At 42.1% G+C, this 15,892-nt stretch overlaps 1 protein-coding gene across 25 annotated transcripts in view; it reads right to left on the bottom strand.

Moving 5' to 3' along the window:
• Positions 1-15,892, bottom strand: part of PCBP2 (poly(rC) binding protein 2) — a 21,417-nt gene extending 5,525 nt beyond the window's left edge. Inside the window, exons 1-14 of one of the 25 annotated variants that reach the window (XM_027036292.2) lie at positions 15,736-15,892; positions 13,226-13,367; positions 12,644-12,667; positions 12,520-12,552; positions 12,030-12,146; positions 10,386-10,517; positions 9,256-9,384; positions 8,168-8,242; positions 6,228-6,320; positions 5,063-5,104; positions 3,732-3,804; positions 3,191-3,229; positions 2,192-2,247; positions 1,117-1,286 (exon numbers count right to left, since the gene is read on the bottom strand). In XM_027036292.2, the coding sequence (XP_026892093.1) occupies positions 1,117-1,286; positions 2,192-2,247; positions 3,191-3,229; positions 3,732-3,804; positions 5,063-5,104; positions 6,228-6,320; positions 8,168-8,242; positions 9,256-9,384; positions 10,386-10,517; positions 12,030-12,146; positions 12,520-12,552; positions 12,644-12,667; positions 13,226-13,294 (1,052 nt within the window). In that variant the 5' untranslated portion in view covers positions 13,295-13,367; positions 15,736-15,892. Of the gene's footprint in view, positions 1-1,116; positions 1,287-2,191; positions 2,248-3,190; positions 3,230-3,731; positions 3,805-5,062; positions 5,105-6,227; positions 6,321-8,167; positions 8,256-9,255; positions 9,385-10,385; positions 10,518-12,029; positions 12,147-12,519; positions 12,553-12,643; positions 12,668-13,225; positions 13,368-15,134; positions 15,274-15,735 lie in introns of those variants that run through there. The other 24 variants (XM_053226300.1, XM_053226302.1, XM_027036306.2 and 21 more) reach the window with 24 other exon arrangements.

Genomic DNA, 15,892 nt, shown 5'->3' with positions numbered 1-15,892 from the left:
TGGTAGCAGAAGAAAGCAGATCTAGACACAAAAAAGTCTTTTTCTACATAAATACTAGTAAGTACCTCAAGACATTAAAAGGCTTCAGGCAAAAGTCAAAACCACTGGGGAATTGATAAATTCTTAACCAGGAGATAAAAGACAATGGAATAAATACAAAGTCAGTGACTATAAATGTAATATGAACTTCATTTGTATGAATTCCTTTCCCCTGAACTCTTAACACCTTTTATGCGCAACAAAGACTGAACAGTTTTAACAGAGGTAAATGACAACTAGACAAAAATCTACAGAAAAAGGATGGCTAAGCCCCTTGGGCAATGGCTAACTGGCTTAGAATGTTAGTAAGCAATTAAAAACATGACTTAAGCACTTGTGCTGAGAAAGCAAGAAATATAAATGCCTTGTAGAATGCCCACTGGAATGGTCCTGCTACAACTATCTTGTGTGGTAACATCAGCTCGGTTTGGTAAAGAAAAATGAAACCTCAGAAGTCATTAAGGTATGAGATGGTGGGGAAAAAAAAAAAAGAGAGAGAGAAAAGAAAACATACTAGACATTTCTGAAATATTCCCAAACCTAAGCCTCCCCTTTCCCACAAGCTGTGAACAATGGAACACATTTGCAATTTGAGAAAAATGGATGTTTTCAGAGTAAGTGGTAATGGTTGCTTCCCAGAAACTACCTTGCTGTCACACATTTTTCTTGTATCAATTAGGGCGTTTTGGAGACTAAACCCAATCAATGAAAGAAATATTGGTCTATGATACGTACAGCAAAAGACCTACATTTGGTTTTAAGTCACTATGGGTGCTCTAGTCAGAGCACTATTCTGCTAGTGAAGTCATACTCTTTCCACTCCTAAAAACAGCAAGTCAAATGCAAGCCTTCTGTCCCCCTCCCCCATACAATTTTATTACAATCTGGTTACTTTCTCTGCTACACTAAAAATGGATTAAAGTAGGGCTAGACTTAAACTTTATTGCCATCTCCACCCATCCCCACTCCCATCCCCCAAACACTCCCACATTTAGTAATACATTGTAGCTTTCCCCCAAACACACATTACTTGTGTTGCCACCAACAAGACAAAAAAGGCAGGGAGGGAACCCTTACCTGACATTGATTAGATATTGAGCCAGGCTAATGCTGGCAGCAGATCCAGTGATGGTAACCTGCCTATCAGTAGATCCTTCCACTGGGTTCGCAATTTTGATCTGCGCCCCAGACATCTGACGGATCTCATTGATTTTGGCGCCTTGGCGCCCGATTATGCAGCCAATCAACTTAAGGAAAAAAAACAAGGCACACCAAATTAAGAATTGCATGGCTAGGTCCAAGAATTCCATCCTACCCCTCCAGCCTTTTATAGCTCTAGTCCACGATAATGGGAACAGAAACTACTATCTGCATTCTACAATCTCTACTCACTCCTGATTTAAAAACTTGAGTTATAGACTGCATCTCAACTTGTGCCCTATTGTTTTGTCTGACCACTAACAGGTCAGAGCCAACTCTCAGCTGACTGACTCCCTAGTAGCATCAGCTTATTTCCTCAGGGTACTAACTAGACAAAATAAAACAGGCAACATCGTAACAAACCAGTTTATCATGGCAAGGGACAATAAAGGTCTCTAGTTTTTGGCAACAAAGATGCCAAATTCATCCTGCTATGATTACCATTTTCATACACTGGTAAGAATTCTGGCTAATTTCGAATGCTTTTCCTTCAGAAAAAAGTAAAAACTTGGGTCTCCATTCATACTGTCTGATACTGTACACTAATAACGTGATACTGAACACATTTAATGTAGATAGTGAGACTGAGAAACTGAGGTTATTATTTTATTATTCTCACAATTTAAACAGCCACATGTGGTTAGTGACTATTATGCTAGACAACACAGAACATTCAACTGCTGCTTTAAGTATAAGGCTTCAGATTATACAAGAAGCCAAGGCCAATGGGGTATTCTATCTGAAACAAAAAGGTTCTTTCTGCCTCATGAAACCTCAACACAATAGTGTTATCAATTTTCTCCATCAGTTTTTATTCAGATTCTACATACTTTAAATTTTTTAATTTGGGATCTTTTTAAAAAAACCCATTTTCTTCCCTAGGTCTTGTAAGTGGCATGACACTGCATCAACACTCTTTTTTATCCCATGAAACCCTATTAACTATACTTACATCGTTTGGAATGGTGAGTTCATGAGAAGTAGTCTGAGCAGATGCATCCAAACCTGCTAAAAGACAGAAGAGAGCAAGGAAGTTCAATGCAAAGCATACAAACCCCCCACTGATTTGCACATTAACCTAACAGAAGGAAACAAACTGGAAACCCAGCATTGGCTGTTGGGATTCATCACTAACTTGGAAGCCTCCAAAGAGGAAAGAGGGGGAAAGGGTACAGAAATAATGCTGGAAAGGTTCCTCTGTACACTCAGAAGAGCTGATTTCATGCCATTTCCTGCAAAGCCCAGCCTATTAGCATATAAGGGGATGGAAGCAAGGGGCAAGGGAATGTAGTATACTCAAAAAGGACCAAAATCTAACCAAGTCCTTCTGCACTGCTCCCCTTTTCTGCTTAGGATTTCCTGCTGCTGTTGTGTTCCAATTTTATCTCACCTGATGCTCACTAGCACCAGTGCCAATATCATGCCTGTTACTGGGTACCATGGACTTTTGGCACACATGCAGAGTTGCTTTAAATATACCTGTATCAGATTAACACCTCCCCCAATCCTAACCTACACTTGAAGGTCAGAGAGAATGAAATGGCAGCCAGGTGAGGAAAGTTTATTTCTCCAGATTTATTCCCTGTCTTTTGCTCAATTGCTCAGTAATTTGTTCTGGTTTTTATTTTGTTTTCCAAAGAAAAAGAAAAAAATCCCATTAGCAAACACTCATACCCATCAATAATACTGACATCTGGACCCAACCAGGTCAGCTGGCTAACTCTCAAAGCTAGTCTTGCTCTCAGCTGTGGCTGCTAAACTCAACATTTTTAGAAGGGGGTTGGCCAGATCCATCAAGGGACCCTCAGGGGCACCAGGCCCACCCCTTTGCTCTCTCAGCTCCTTTCTGCCATGTGCATGTTGCTGGTATGTCATGGGCAGTGAAACAAGACTCCCACCAGTTTATTAATATAACAGTAGAATACTACAGATTTTTTTTTTTAATCATTACCCCAATAGCCTTTCACCTCTGGAGAGCTGGATTCAATGCCTGTTAAGATACAAGTGAAAATGAGTTTGGTGGTCTCATCCTAACCCTATCGGACAAGTTATTCCTTATACAGAAAAAAAAAACCCCAAAAACAAAACAAAACAAAAACAACTACACAATTTGGCACAAATGGATTCTCTACCCAGATCTGTGAATAGCTGGTGGAGAGAAAGGGGGTGCCAATCAGATCAAAGGGGCAGCAGTGAGGATGGGTTAGAAGAAATATCAGCCTACCCTTTGCCTGACAAGCATCCCCAGACCTCACCCCAAACCTTCCAGGGCCTTTTTTTATTTTATTTTTTATTAGAATAACTCACCCCAAATGAAAACCAAGTTAACAAACACATTACCTCTTTCAGTTTAGCGATAGAAGACAGGCAAGTTTAAACCAGCAGGATGCTGGGTAACGAAGTATGTTTTAAACAGATGTCAAACTGAGACCTTGGGGCTGGCCTCTGTCTTGCACTACACCTTACAGAAATAAACACTGAGGTATCCATACCACTGAATCCGGTGTTGCCATGCGTCATGGGAAAATGAGACTGTTGCATTGCCAACTGGTGCAGCTTGGTCAACTGCAGGGAGGAAACAGGAGAGGTTGGCATTAGAAGAGTAAGAGAGCCAGGGCTCACGCACATTCAAATTTGAAAACGCAGAGCTCCTGATCCCCAAAGTTGACTCTACTACTCAAAATACAACATAGGATGGGGCTTATACCACAATCCTGGGGATGGGGCAAAATATGAAGGTAAGGGTTAGAAATAGAAAGGGCACAGTAAAGAGAATGAATGTATTTTGGGTGTGTGAAAGAAAAGCAGCAGCACCTGCCCAACAACCATCCCCTTGTGGGCTACTTAATGAAGGTGTTTGCAGCCATTGCAACAGTTGCCCCAGGGACAAGCACAGACAGGCTAGGTAAACAAACTGTGCAGTGGTGCTAGGGAAACACACCATGCAGGGTTCTGTCATTATCAGGAGGGGGGAAGGAGATGAGGGGGCAGGGAGACTGCAAGGAGGAGAAAGATTAAAATGAAACCAAACTGGACTCAGCACCCCCTCACCAAAAGATTTCTACAGCTTTTCTTCTTCACCTATATATACACTACCCTGGCAGTTCTACAACAATCCCTCCTCAAGGCTACTTTCTCTCGTGGGCCAAACACTAACCAAGAACCAAACCCAAATTCCCAAGTCTAATGCTCAGCACCTGAAAGGGTTAGTAATGATAGAGAAAAGTGCAGAAAGAAAATGCCCTTTAAAGAAATCTGAATACCAGCACTTTTAAGTGGGAGTTTTTAGTGGCAAGAAAGGTTTTATGGAGTTGAATTCCCAAATATTCAGCTTCTTATTCTTCCCTGTGTAAATAAGCCCCTTTTCCACCCCTCCAGATGCTTTTTAAATTGTCACCTCAAATTGAGGAGTACAGTACGCAAGGGCAAACCCAACCTCCCACTCCTCCCCCACAGAAAGGACTCCATGAAGAGATGCAGTCAGTCCACTGTCAATTTAGACTGTGCCCTGGAATAACAAATGATAATACACCACAGAACATTTCTTTTTTAGACACAGTAATCTGGAAAACAGGATAAAATAGAATCTAATAATTTGCTGGATTATAATTTCCAGTGATTATATTATTAGAAGGCAAACAAGGTGCTACTATGCCCTGATTACAGATCATTTAAGGGCCAAAAGATGGGGTTCACCTTGTGAGGAAAACAATACTCCATATGCTTAAGACCCAACTCACTTCTGCCTATGTGGAAGAAAGAGTGAGACAACTTTGGATGGGAAAGGGAACTTTTCAAAACAAGAAGTGAAAACAAAACTTACATCTGGCTGTGGAATGGCATACTGTCCTTGAATGGTATAGGCCTACAAAAGGAGGAAAACAGTTCCTATTAAAAAAAACCAATCAGGGACAGCCACCCAGAGGGAGAGGGGGAGACAGATTTCAACTAGCCAGGAAGCCAGAGTTGAACTAAAGATGGGGGAGGCCACAGATTGAGGCAGTAGATGGTATCTCACAAATACAGTCAGACCTGAGTTGGCTTTCTTTGAAACCTAAATATGATGACTTATTCCAGGAGGCCTATGAAGGGAGCCAAGTTCCCTGCAATCAAAGGCAAAATACACATTTGTTTCTTAATGAAAAGGTGGGAAGTGGATTAAGGAATGCCTCGATTGACCAAGCCCCCTTTCTCCCTCTGTACAAGACAGCCTAGGAGGAAAATGGTCTCTTCCCTCAACCACCCCAACCCTTATGCCAATCATGGTGACATGAATGTTTGTAACTGCATAAACCTATACAGCATGTTCTATAACACTTCCCTTTCCCTATCTAATTTTTTCCTACATCTGCCTAAAGACCTTAAGTGCACTAGAAGCTAGTTTAATCCCTAACACTAGGGAGCTGATCACAGGAACACAAATAAATAAAATAAATCACTGTGTTCTAAATCCTGCACCTTCTCCCACCTCCCACTCCATAAAAGGGACTTGCAGCTCCCACTACACCCTCCTCCCCCCACACCATAACCTCCGAAAAGGGAGCTGGGTCTTCAGGGCAATGGGGTGGGGGACAAGGAGGAACAGGAAGGGAGGGGAAGGAGTGGCTGGTTAACAGGATGTGAAGCTTTTCACATCACAGTGGCCAGTACCCCCAAAAGTGCACCCAGGTGGGGGGTGGGAAGGTGAAAATGGGATAGGAAGAGTGGGAGATGGGGAAGAAGGGTTGAACAACAAAAAAAGGAAAAAAAAAAAAGGAAAAAAAAAAAGGAAAAAAAAGGAAAAAAAAAGAAAAAAAAGAGTTGGTGTTACCATCTGGTGGGCTACGCGGCCTGTGTGAAATGAGGTGGGGGGGGTCAGTCCAGGTCCCCGTGGACAGGTGGTGTCCACAGCACAAAAATCACCAGCGCCACTGGCCCCCCGCGTGTTGGCAGTCTCGGCTGAGGCGGAAGGATTGAGTGAGCCTTGGAGACTGAACATCCCCTCTCACCTCTAGAGGTGGTCCCTCCAGGTCAGGGTTGAGGCACATGGACGGGGTGGTGTGGGGAAAGCTCGCACTGTCGCTGCCTGTGCTGTACCTGTCCTGTGGATAAATAGAGGATTTCAGTCTCCAGGGCTGTCAATCCGGCACCTTGTCACCAGCATGAAATTCACACAAAAAAAGTTGTTTAATTTTTTCTTTTCCTTTAAAAAGGAGCTCACGACACAATTTGAAACGAGCTGCAATCAGTGAATTTAAAAAAAAAAGTTACCTTGTGGCAGGTATCACACTGCACAATTGGGCTATTTTCAGTAAGAATGAAGGGGTGGGGCAACAGAGCTGATGCCAGCTACTGGTCACTGTGGGATTAAGTTGAACCCCTATAGAGCCCACTTTTGTCACAAAGGAACAAAAGATACAGGTCCATCTGTGGACGTTGCATAAATGGGTCCATTTAAAAAGGCCCGTGGGAATAATAAGGGCCACTCATGAAAGAAGCTGCAAGCCTTTAGAGGGTGGTCAACTGAATAAAGGGTGGGGGAGGGTGGGGGGAAGCAAAGAGGTAAGAAGGGGGAGGTGGAAAGAGGAGGAAAGGAAAGGGAAATGAAGAGTTATAGAGAGAACTGCTGCTATGCAGCATGGGACTCTTTACAATCCCAAATGGGAGTGGAAGAATCCAGAAGAGCAGGAACATGGAGTTCCTGGGGAGAAGGGAAAACTCCTAAGGCTAAGCCTCCTTGCTATACTATACTGACTCTGGGCCTTTGTTTATCCTGCCTGACTATCCAGACTATCGGAACCCTTTGACCAATCCAGTGTCTATAAAGCAAGGTACTAAACTGTCTCAAGGTAATACTGTGACATGATTAATTTCTTGTGAAAGCTCCCAGAAGCACATGACAAACTAAGTCCCCAAATTCTTGCTCAGTTTTATGCCAACTCAAAATAGAATGTGAATGGGATGGACTTCGTTTAGGCTTCCCCCAATTCAAACACAAGATGGAACTAATTAAGTGTGCTTGTAACAGGCCAGCCCCTCATTGGGAAAAGGCATTTTGAACAATGTACTTGCTTGCTTAGGCAGCCACCAAATTGAAGGTCACTATTTCAACCTGAACCCCAACATTTAGAAAACTGACCTACCTACTCCTCAAATACTAACAACAAAGCACAAAACTACCATGGGTCTAACCCGTGCTCTTGTCATAAAAATCTAACTTCAGAATAAACCATATGCCAAAGATCAAGAGTTTAGGTGGGTGAAGTAGAAAGAGGCCAAGGGGGTGCTTTGGTGTTCTTACTCTAACACCAAAGGTCATAGCACCACAGCCCAACATGCTCTCCCCCTTCTATTCTTGCACACTGAACCCTTACCCCGGGCTGGTTTCAGTTATGCCATGTGGGTTCAAACCAGCTTATGAGGTTAAGAGTCTGGGGGGAACAACACACTGGAGTTTGGGAGTGAAGGGGTAGGAGTAGGGGAGGTGAGGTGGGGGGGGAGGGGAAGTTTGTAGGACACTCAAGTTTAGGAACCCCCCAATTTTGAGACCACCATCCAGAATCTCCTTCAGAGGTCCAATTCTTTGCTACTTTTATTCAGACCTCTAAAGAACACCCCACACATAAAAAAGCATGGATGGGGTGGGGAGGAAGGGAGAGAAGTAGTGACACCAAGGCAATTTAACCCTTTCTTCTAACCCAACCCACCTTAAATTACCAAGTAAATTACCTCTTCCGAGTGCCTACAAAACTCCCATTGCCTGCTAAAAATTAAGAGCTTGGCATTCAGAGCTTTCTCCAGTACAAAAAATAAAACTAAAAGCAGGTCAAACTATGGCCAGAGTATAGGTTTCAGCAAGCATGCAGAGTGGCCTGGTGTGCTGCTGGCAAAGTTTACATTTCAAATATAATCCTTGTTCATTGTAGCCCACCAATAAGAATTTTCTTACCTGACCACCTGCAAAGATGACTGGAGAACTGGACGGCTTGGGCCGGTACGGGATGGTCACGCCCTTCGGGGGGGACTGGGAGAGAGTCAGAGGGGAAAAAAACAAAAAGAGATAAGGTTTCAAAGCTGCTTCAGCTGTGTGGCTTAAGCTCACACAGGTCAGTTATATTAAAAACTGTATTAATTTCCATCCCCTCACCTACCAACGTTGTCTCTGGCTAGATCTAATCTCAAATCATCTGCAGTTATTTGCCTTTAAAGCAGTAAGATGGGTCCGTGGACTACACAGCTCACACTAATTCTCATCAAGGCAGATTCCCCTGTAATAATTTACGCATTATTTCCATGTTTTCAAATAAAACTAATGAACGTGACAAACCTCTATGTGTATATATGAAGTTGGTAATTTAGGATCTTACATTTTGGCCTAAACAGGAAATGAAATAAAGTACACAAATATTATGCCTGGAGAAATATACACGGTAAGTAGTTCAAAGGTTCAATCAACATTTTCCTAAATTCTACTTGAAAATTCTTTTCTCACGAATATAGGAACATCTCAATGGCAGTTCTAAATGTTTTATTTTCCCTTAATTTTGCTATTCTTGTTTTAACTGGATAGCATATACTACCAGGACCTCACAAGTTATTCATAAACACCATCACAGTTAAGTTTTTTTTCATATAGAAATATTTTGAATATAATCCTGTCTTAAAACATGGAAATTAATTTGAAGAATACATCAAAGTTGCACATAGCCAAAATACTGTAATCCAAAAGGCAACTTAACTCAGTTTCTCTGGAACCCAGTTACATGTTTTGTCCACTCAGACCAAGTAGTGAATCTTCCCCTACCAACCCTGCTAGAATTGCTGTAAACCAAAAGATCACGGCTGCTTAACAGTTTCTATTTTTGCTCAGACTATAAGAAAAGGGGGAGGGGGGGAATATGAACTCATGGAACCTCTTCCCCACCCCCACTGGAGGCTTCTAACAGCTTCACCTAATTCTAGTCTTACTAAATATAGATCAGTCTGTCTCCCTAGAATCACCCTCCCCCCATTCTCAGCATGAGCCTGAGGGCTTACCTCCAACATGACCACGCAGATCTGTTTCACACACTCAATGATGGATTGCGGAATGCCAGCAATAGTGATGGCCCGCTCAGTTGAGTTGGGGAGCATATCCCCTGCCACCTGGACCTGAGCCCCTGTACTCTTTGGGGTAGAAAGAAAATTTTTAAAAATCAGAGAAAAACGATTCATGCTCTTCCAATTCCCCAAGCAGTAATTCTGCAGCAGCGATACTTATCCCATTTCCTATTTTACCCTTTTTATCCTCCCTTCCCACTCTTCCCTTATTCCAGATAGGACTGTTTAATCACAGTTATAAATAAATTAGCCTCTGGAAGTCAGTAACAGCCTAAATTTAAGCTGCTCTCAAGAAAAAGGTCCTACTAGATAGTTTTCTTTCAGCTAATGACAGCTTCATAAGCCATCAAAGTCCCCACAAATATCACCCACTTTTCATTCTTTTATTAAACAAATATTTATATAACGCCCCTTCTATGCACCAGGCACCATTCCAGGTTGCTTGGAATACATCAAACAAAACCAAAATCCCTGCTCTTCTGGCATGCACAATATGATCCCAAAAACTCCTTTAGAAGCCATTCAAATTTCATTCCAATATCCAATTTAGTAACTCCCAGATACTATTAAAAGCTTCTGTAATTCAATGTAAATTCCAGCCTAAAAGGGAGCAGGATTACAACTACATCCTAATATACTTTCCTGTTTTCCCCTTGCTATTTAGGTGTTTGGCCAAGGAAAATATTTGCTGTCATTCCATATCAAACTCTAATCTCTTCACACACACACAAAAAGCATATAGTCTCATGGAAAAGTTGCCAAATGAAAAATGGAAACAGATCATATGCAACAGAAATTCAGGTTAACCTTCTTACTGTTAAGATATATGAATTGTAAAAACAAAACCAAAAAACAAAAACAAAAACCATCCTACACATTATTTATATACACGTGTCAACTGTGTAATACTTTTCTTCCCAATACACAAATCATAATCGTCTAGGACTACTACTTTGATAACAACCTTCATTGCAAACGTTAACTTTTCCAAGCCATACTAAGAGCTATTAACAGAGAAAGCCACATTTAGAATAATTAACATTTTCAAGACGACAAAAGTCACCAACCTCTCGTATTTCCTTGATCTTGCAACCACCTTTCCCAATGAGAGAGCCACACTGACTAGCAGGGACCACCAGCCTCAGGGTTACTGGGGGTCTACTGGCAGCTGTGCTATTGGTCATAGAGCTGCTGATGTCCTTCAAAAAGAAATGAGAACACAAGAATCTAAGTTTAAGCAGATCCCTGGGACCCACAACTGCTATAAAAGAACCGTTTAACCTTTTAAGGGACGTTTCAGTCATGATCTACCATCAACAAAAGTTCAAATATTACCCCCTCCACCCCCAAAACAACTATTTCCTTAAAGATAAAAACACCTATAAACTTCCTCTGATTATCCCTAAATACAGTTTCTTTCATGGAAGAAGAAAAGTGACTGTTTTGGAAATCAGAATTGACTGTAAAGGGAAACAATATCAAAGTCAAAATTAAAACATTCAGATGAAACAATGCAACCCCAAATTCAAATAACCAATTCTGTTCTCTTAGAAAAATTAGAAAGATTAAGCAAGTGTTTCTATTTGTTTTAATTTCTTGGTAAAATCACCATTATACAAACAATGAAACTGAGGCCAAGTACTCGTCCCAATCACATCTAAAAAGCTGTAGATTTGAAATTAAAAGACTGTATTGGCTCCAAAGCCCACTGTCTTTCCCATAATATGCTACTTCCAAAAAGTCATGGTTTTAACCTAGTTAAATTTAGCCCTCTGAAGATTAAGTGGTTTAAACATCACTTCTCAGCCTAATCTCTATGTAGTAGCTAGACCTGAAAAGTGCTTAAACATAAGCCCCTGAAGTGAAGGACATGTTAAAGTATGAATAAATTTTCTGAATGTTTTTTAAGCTTCAAGCTCTGGATTAGCAGGGCCTTGCAGGTCAAAAGATAACATTTCTGATCTTGGCCAGGATAAAATTTCAGGCACCATTAAGTATCCAACCACCAACCAAGCAGCAGCCAATAGCTCTCCTCTGCCTGTGGTGTCAAAGGCATGATTAGCAGCATTACTGAAGAGGGGGAGGAGGCTGAAGACCTAGGGCAATGGTTGTAGAGTATCTGAAGGTTGAGGGACCTTGGTGAACAAAAGAAACAAAAACAAAACTTCCTTCTGCCAAAAAACTTATGGCATTGATAATTTTCTTCTGAAAACCTATAAAAGATATTCTCTTCCTCCAAGTATAGCTCTGACACAAAGTTATCAGACTGAATTTCTTAAAAATCCCAACTGCACCCAAGGTTGAAAGATATGTTATTTATGGCATGTATTAGTGTTCATCAGGGCACCTAACAAAAGCACATTTATTTAAGTTCATTCAACTATAAATTAGAGGACGTGAAGTTTACCAATGCAATACCATCATACCTTCAAAACTACTGGTCAAAAAATAAAAATAAAAAATGGGTTTTCACACTTTTTTTTTTTTTTTTTTTACATTGAGTCCTCAGTAATAGTCAAGCTAGTCCTTTTAACGATTCAAGTGACTTACGGTTAAATTTTGGGAACACTGAAGAGGAGGTTTGTAAAGGACCCATTTACAGATTTATGATCCAGTCTGGCCTTCAATTTAGAAAGCTCTTAGAAAAATCACTAAGCTATCTAGAAGCACTTTAAAATGAAGATTCAGGGGGGGAATGAGTGAAAACGAACCTCTTCCAGTTTGTCAATGATCATAGCAAAGGCTTTGAAGATGGCATTAGTGGGTCCAGCCAAAGTGATAATTCTCTCAGGACAATTCCCTTCTGAGATGTTGATACGTGCACCACTCTGGATTAAAAAAACAAAGCCAAGAGGTTAACAGACAAAAAGGTCTGAGCATATACAGATTACACAGCCCCTCCCAAATAAGATGACCAAGGAAGCTACCTATACGCATGATCTTAACACAAGCCAATTTCGGATTTCAAACATTGCTCATGTTTGCCCTCAACACTACAGAAGCTGCCTTAAAGCTTGAATGAATTGAGGCTTTCTGGAACTACATTTCCCAGCATATTATGTGATTACAAATAACCAGGCCAGAAAAACACCAGATAGGAGTATTGATTCCTTCTAATTGCTCATTAAATAAAAATTTTGCCTTTAAGGGCTTTTAACAACCCTTAAACTAGCCCCCCCATCCCAGCCCCCTATAACTCACCTCCTCACGCATCTTCTTAACTGATTCTCCTTTCTGTAAGAGGAAAAGTCAAGAATGAGCTCCAACTGCTGTTTCAACCAAGACTAACTAAATAGTAATTAGAGTTGAAGTGAAACAGTCTTACCTTTCCGATGATACTGCCAACTTCCTGCAATGGAGAAAACTAGCGTCAAATAAGAGGAAACTCAAGTGTTCATATTAAAAAGGAATTTTTAACTGTCCAAAACAATGGAAAAACTCAGATTTATTAGGAAGAAGAGTAGGGAGGCTTACTCTCTTCTTTGCTCAAAACAGAACTGAAGGTACCAAAGAATACTGAAGGAATAATGATTCAGAAATAATCAAATACTATTCTGTGTTTAACATAACTTATTTTTTGAAGTACCAAATCTGTATAGTTTCCCAAAATTGTCTTGGCAGAGGTTATCTATTTATCACAAGCTACACCAACCTCGATGAGGAAAATCTTATTATCCAGGTATGAGAGTCTTTGGCTCCATCCTCTAGTTAAGCTTTTCCTGCTCAGTGGAGCTTCCTACTAAAGTCTGTCCATTTTCCCACTACACTCTCATCTACTCTGATAGAGAAGACTGCTAAAGCCAGATGCCCCACAGTGCTAATCTGATGAGCTCCAAGATGCATGCCCTCTCTTCCTGGCCTCTCCCCGAGCAGTTACTATGACCCAATTTCCCAAGCTGGTGCATACCTTTCCATGCATAAGTAGCCGGATGGTGAGAGTGACATTTAATCCACCTTCAATCACACCGGTGTCCATGTCGAGCAGTGTTCTGGGGAGCTGGACTTTGAGTGGTCAAGTCTTTGGTCACTGGTGGGGGTGAAGCCAAAAACTGAAATGCAAACATGACCAAAATCAGAGGGAGAAAACAATAGGAGAAATAGTTCCCAGAGTCACTTTCACTGTTACAAATGTTTTTTGACTCTTTTCCTTATATGACAGCCTATCCATTGAGAAGCTTGTATACACCCAGCACAACTGCACTAATGACAACCATTTACAGCTCAGGTTCTGATAGAGTATGCAAAGACTCTTCAGTCTGCTGTCCTTAATGGTAAGGTTTCCGCTGACTCTGAGGAGGAGGAAGATTCCTTCAATCCGCAATGGTTACAAAGGAACTGCTGAACGTGCACCAGTTGTCCTTCAACAGAATAAGATTCGACAGGATACAGAAACACCTGGAAATCATGAGGGCAGACCTCAAACTAATCAACTACAGACAGACAGATGACCTTTTGCTTCCCTGTTAAGTAGCACGCTCAGGTTGAGAGCAAGAAAGGACACATTAAGTTTTCTTACTTGCAGCAATTTCTATATTAAAAAAAAAAATTTAGAGGTAGCTCACATTACAATTTCAAATGTTGATAGATGACACCAAATAATTTTAATAAGATTTAAATCAACAACCTCACTGAAAATGGCACTATCTGAAAAGCCTTCTATGAAGGCTGGGATTCCATATTCCCCTTTGGGAAAAGGCTCAATACATTAAGTACATCCTGAGTCCTTTCTCCCATCCCCTCTCCTGACCCAACTTGATAATCACTCATATTTGAAAATCTGCCTTGCTTCTGCATATTAATCTTTGTTACCACTCCACCTTTATTCAAATCTATTAAATCTTAAATTTTCTTCCAAAGAAAACAATGAAAATAAAACTACTGCTAAATATTTATTGTATAGTTGTCTTAAGCAACAGCAGGAATAAACCTTTCCTACAGAGAAAGCTCTTTCCCCACCCATCGTCTGAAACAATATTCCTAACATTTCTGTCTTGGAATAACTAACCAAACGTAGAAAGAGAATTTGTTTGTGAATATACCTTTTCCTATGATACCTCCTTAGGACCTAATAGCATTAGCTTTAAAAAGGTTCTCCAAAGTTGATAAATTTCACCAGTGACATTTTTAGTAACCATCCCTTCAAAAGTCAACATCAATGATCTCTCCTTCAGCTAAGTTTCCCCCTTCACAAACCAGCCACTGTTTTAATTTTGTTCCAACACAAAGCCCATCCCCTAAACACTTAAAATGTTTAAGTTGCTGCCAGATCATTCTGTATATGGCGAACTGCCTTGTGGTTACCTCCAAAATATGATTATTAAAAAGACAGACTTTGCATCCCCAAGGCACCTCATTGCCCCATTGTCAAAATAGAATTGTTGGCAAAATCCCAGAATTCAACACTTTTCACTCAGGGAAAAACAACAGTGCTGGGGGGGGGGGGGGGCGAGGGAGACCGTTACGTCTTTAAGAATGACTTTTTAATAAGCTATGGATAAAAAAAAAAACTGGCAGTTTAACTCTTTATCCCCACTCAAATGTAACTGGAATCACTTTCAAATACCACAGTAACACAAGTTCAAAAGAGCAGGAACACTGAAAAACCTATTAGAAAGCCATTTCTTGATTAAGGCACAGACGTGCATTTCTAACTCCAAACATCCAAGAATCCCTGTCATTTCTCTCCCGCCTAGGTTAATATAAATGTACCCAATCCCAGAAATCCAGCTGTTAATCCTGCAGTCCATTACCCCTTCTATAAATAGCTCGGCCTGGGTCTATACCGGCAGGCATTTTGTAATTTCAAAATTCGTTACCCCGAGAAAACGTCCTGAATAACTCGGTAACTGGGAGCCCGTTTACCCTTTCTTTAACTCCGCAGCCCCCCTCCCCTCGGTCATCCAAGCATTTTCCAATTAAAAAATGCCCCCCCCATCCCTCCACTAGAAAAGAGAGAAGGGAAAAAAAATAAACGGTTCGGTCGGGGGGGGGCGCTGCGATCCAGGGGGAGGGGCCGGGCTAGTAGCGCCTCCTCGTGTGGCTGCGCCAGCGCCTGACCCCCGCGGGGAGCCGCGCTCACCCGCCCGGCCAGCAAGCCGGCCATCGCCTCCCCCAACCCCCTTCAACCAACAAATCCACCGCCGCCCCCCCCTACCGCGCGCGCGCCCTCCTTGACTCCTGCGCAGCCGCCACCGGGAAAAGGCGGGGGGAGGGGGGTAGGCCTTGCGCGAGGCCTACTAGGCCGCGTCTGAGCCAGGGCCTCGCGTGAATGGCCGGCCAGGCAGACTGAGGGGGTAGGCGCTCACGCGGTACTACGCGAGGCCGGGGCTCGTGACGAGGACCGGAGCCCGCAGAGAAAGATGGCAAGAGTGGAAAGAAAGCTATAGCCGGGGGCGGAGGGAGAATTTTGAAGCTTACCTGCAGGCGCGAGGCGACTGAGGGGAAAAGGGGAGCGGGCGGGAAGGGGAAGGGCGGGAGGCCGGGGGCGGAACAATAGGGGCGGGCGGGAAGGCGAGGGGGGCCCCGCGGGCGGGCGGAGGAGGAAGGGGGGGGTGGAGGAGGAGGAGGAGGAAGG

This window comes from Acinonyx jubatus, chromosome B4 (genome assembly GCF_027475565.1).
Source record: "Acinonyx jubatus isolate Ajub_Pintada_27869175 chromosome B4, VMU_Ajub_asm_v1.0, whole genome shotgun sequence".
NCBI classification, from domain to species: Eukaryota; Metazoa; Chordata; class Mammalia; order Carnivora; family Felidae; genus Acinonyx; species Acinonyx jubatus.
The sequence above is the reverse complement of the archived record's forward strand: the minus strand, read 5'-3'. Positions and strand labels throughout refer to the sequence as shown.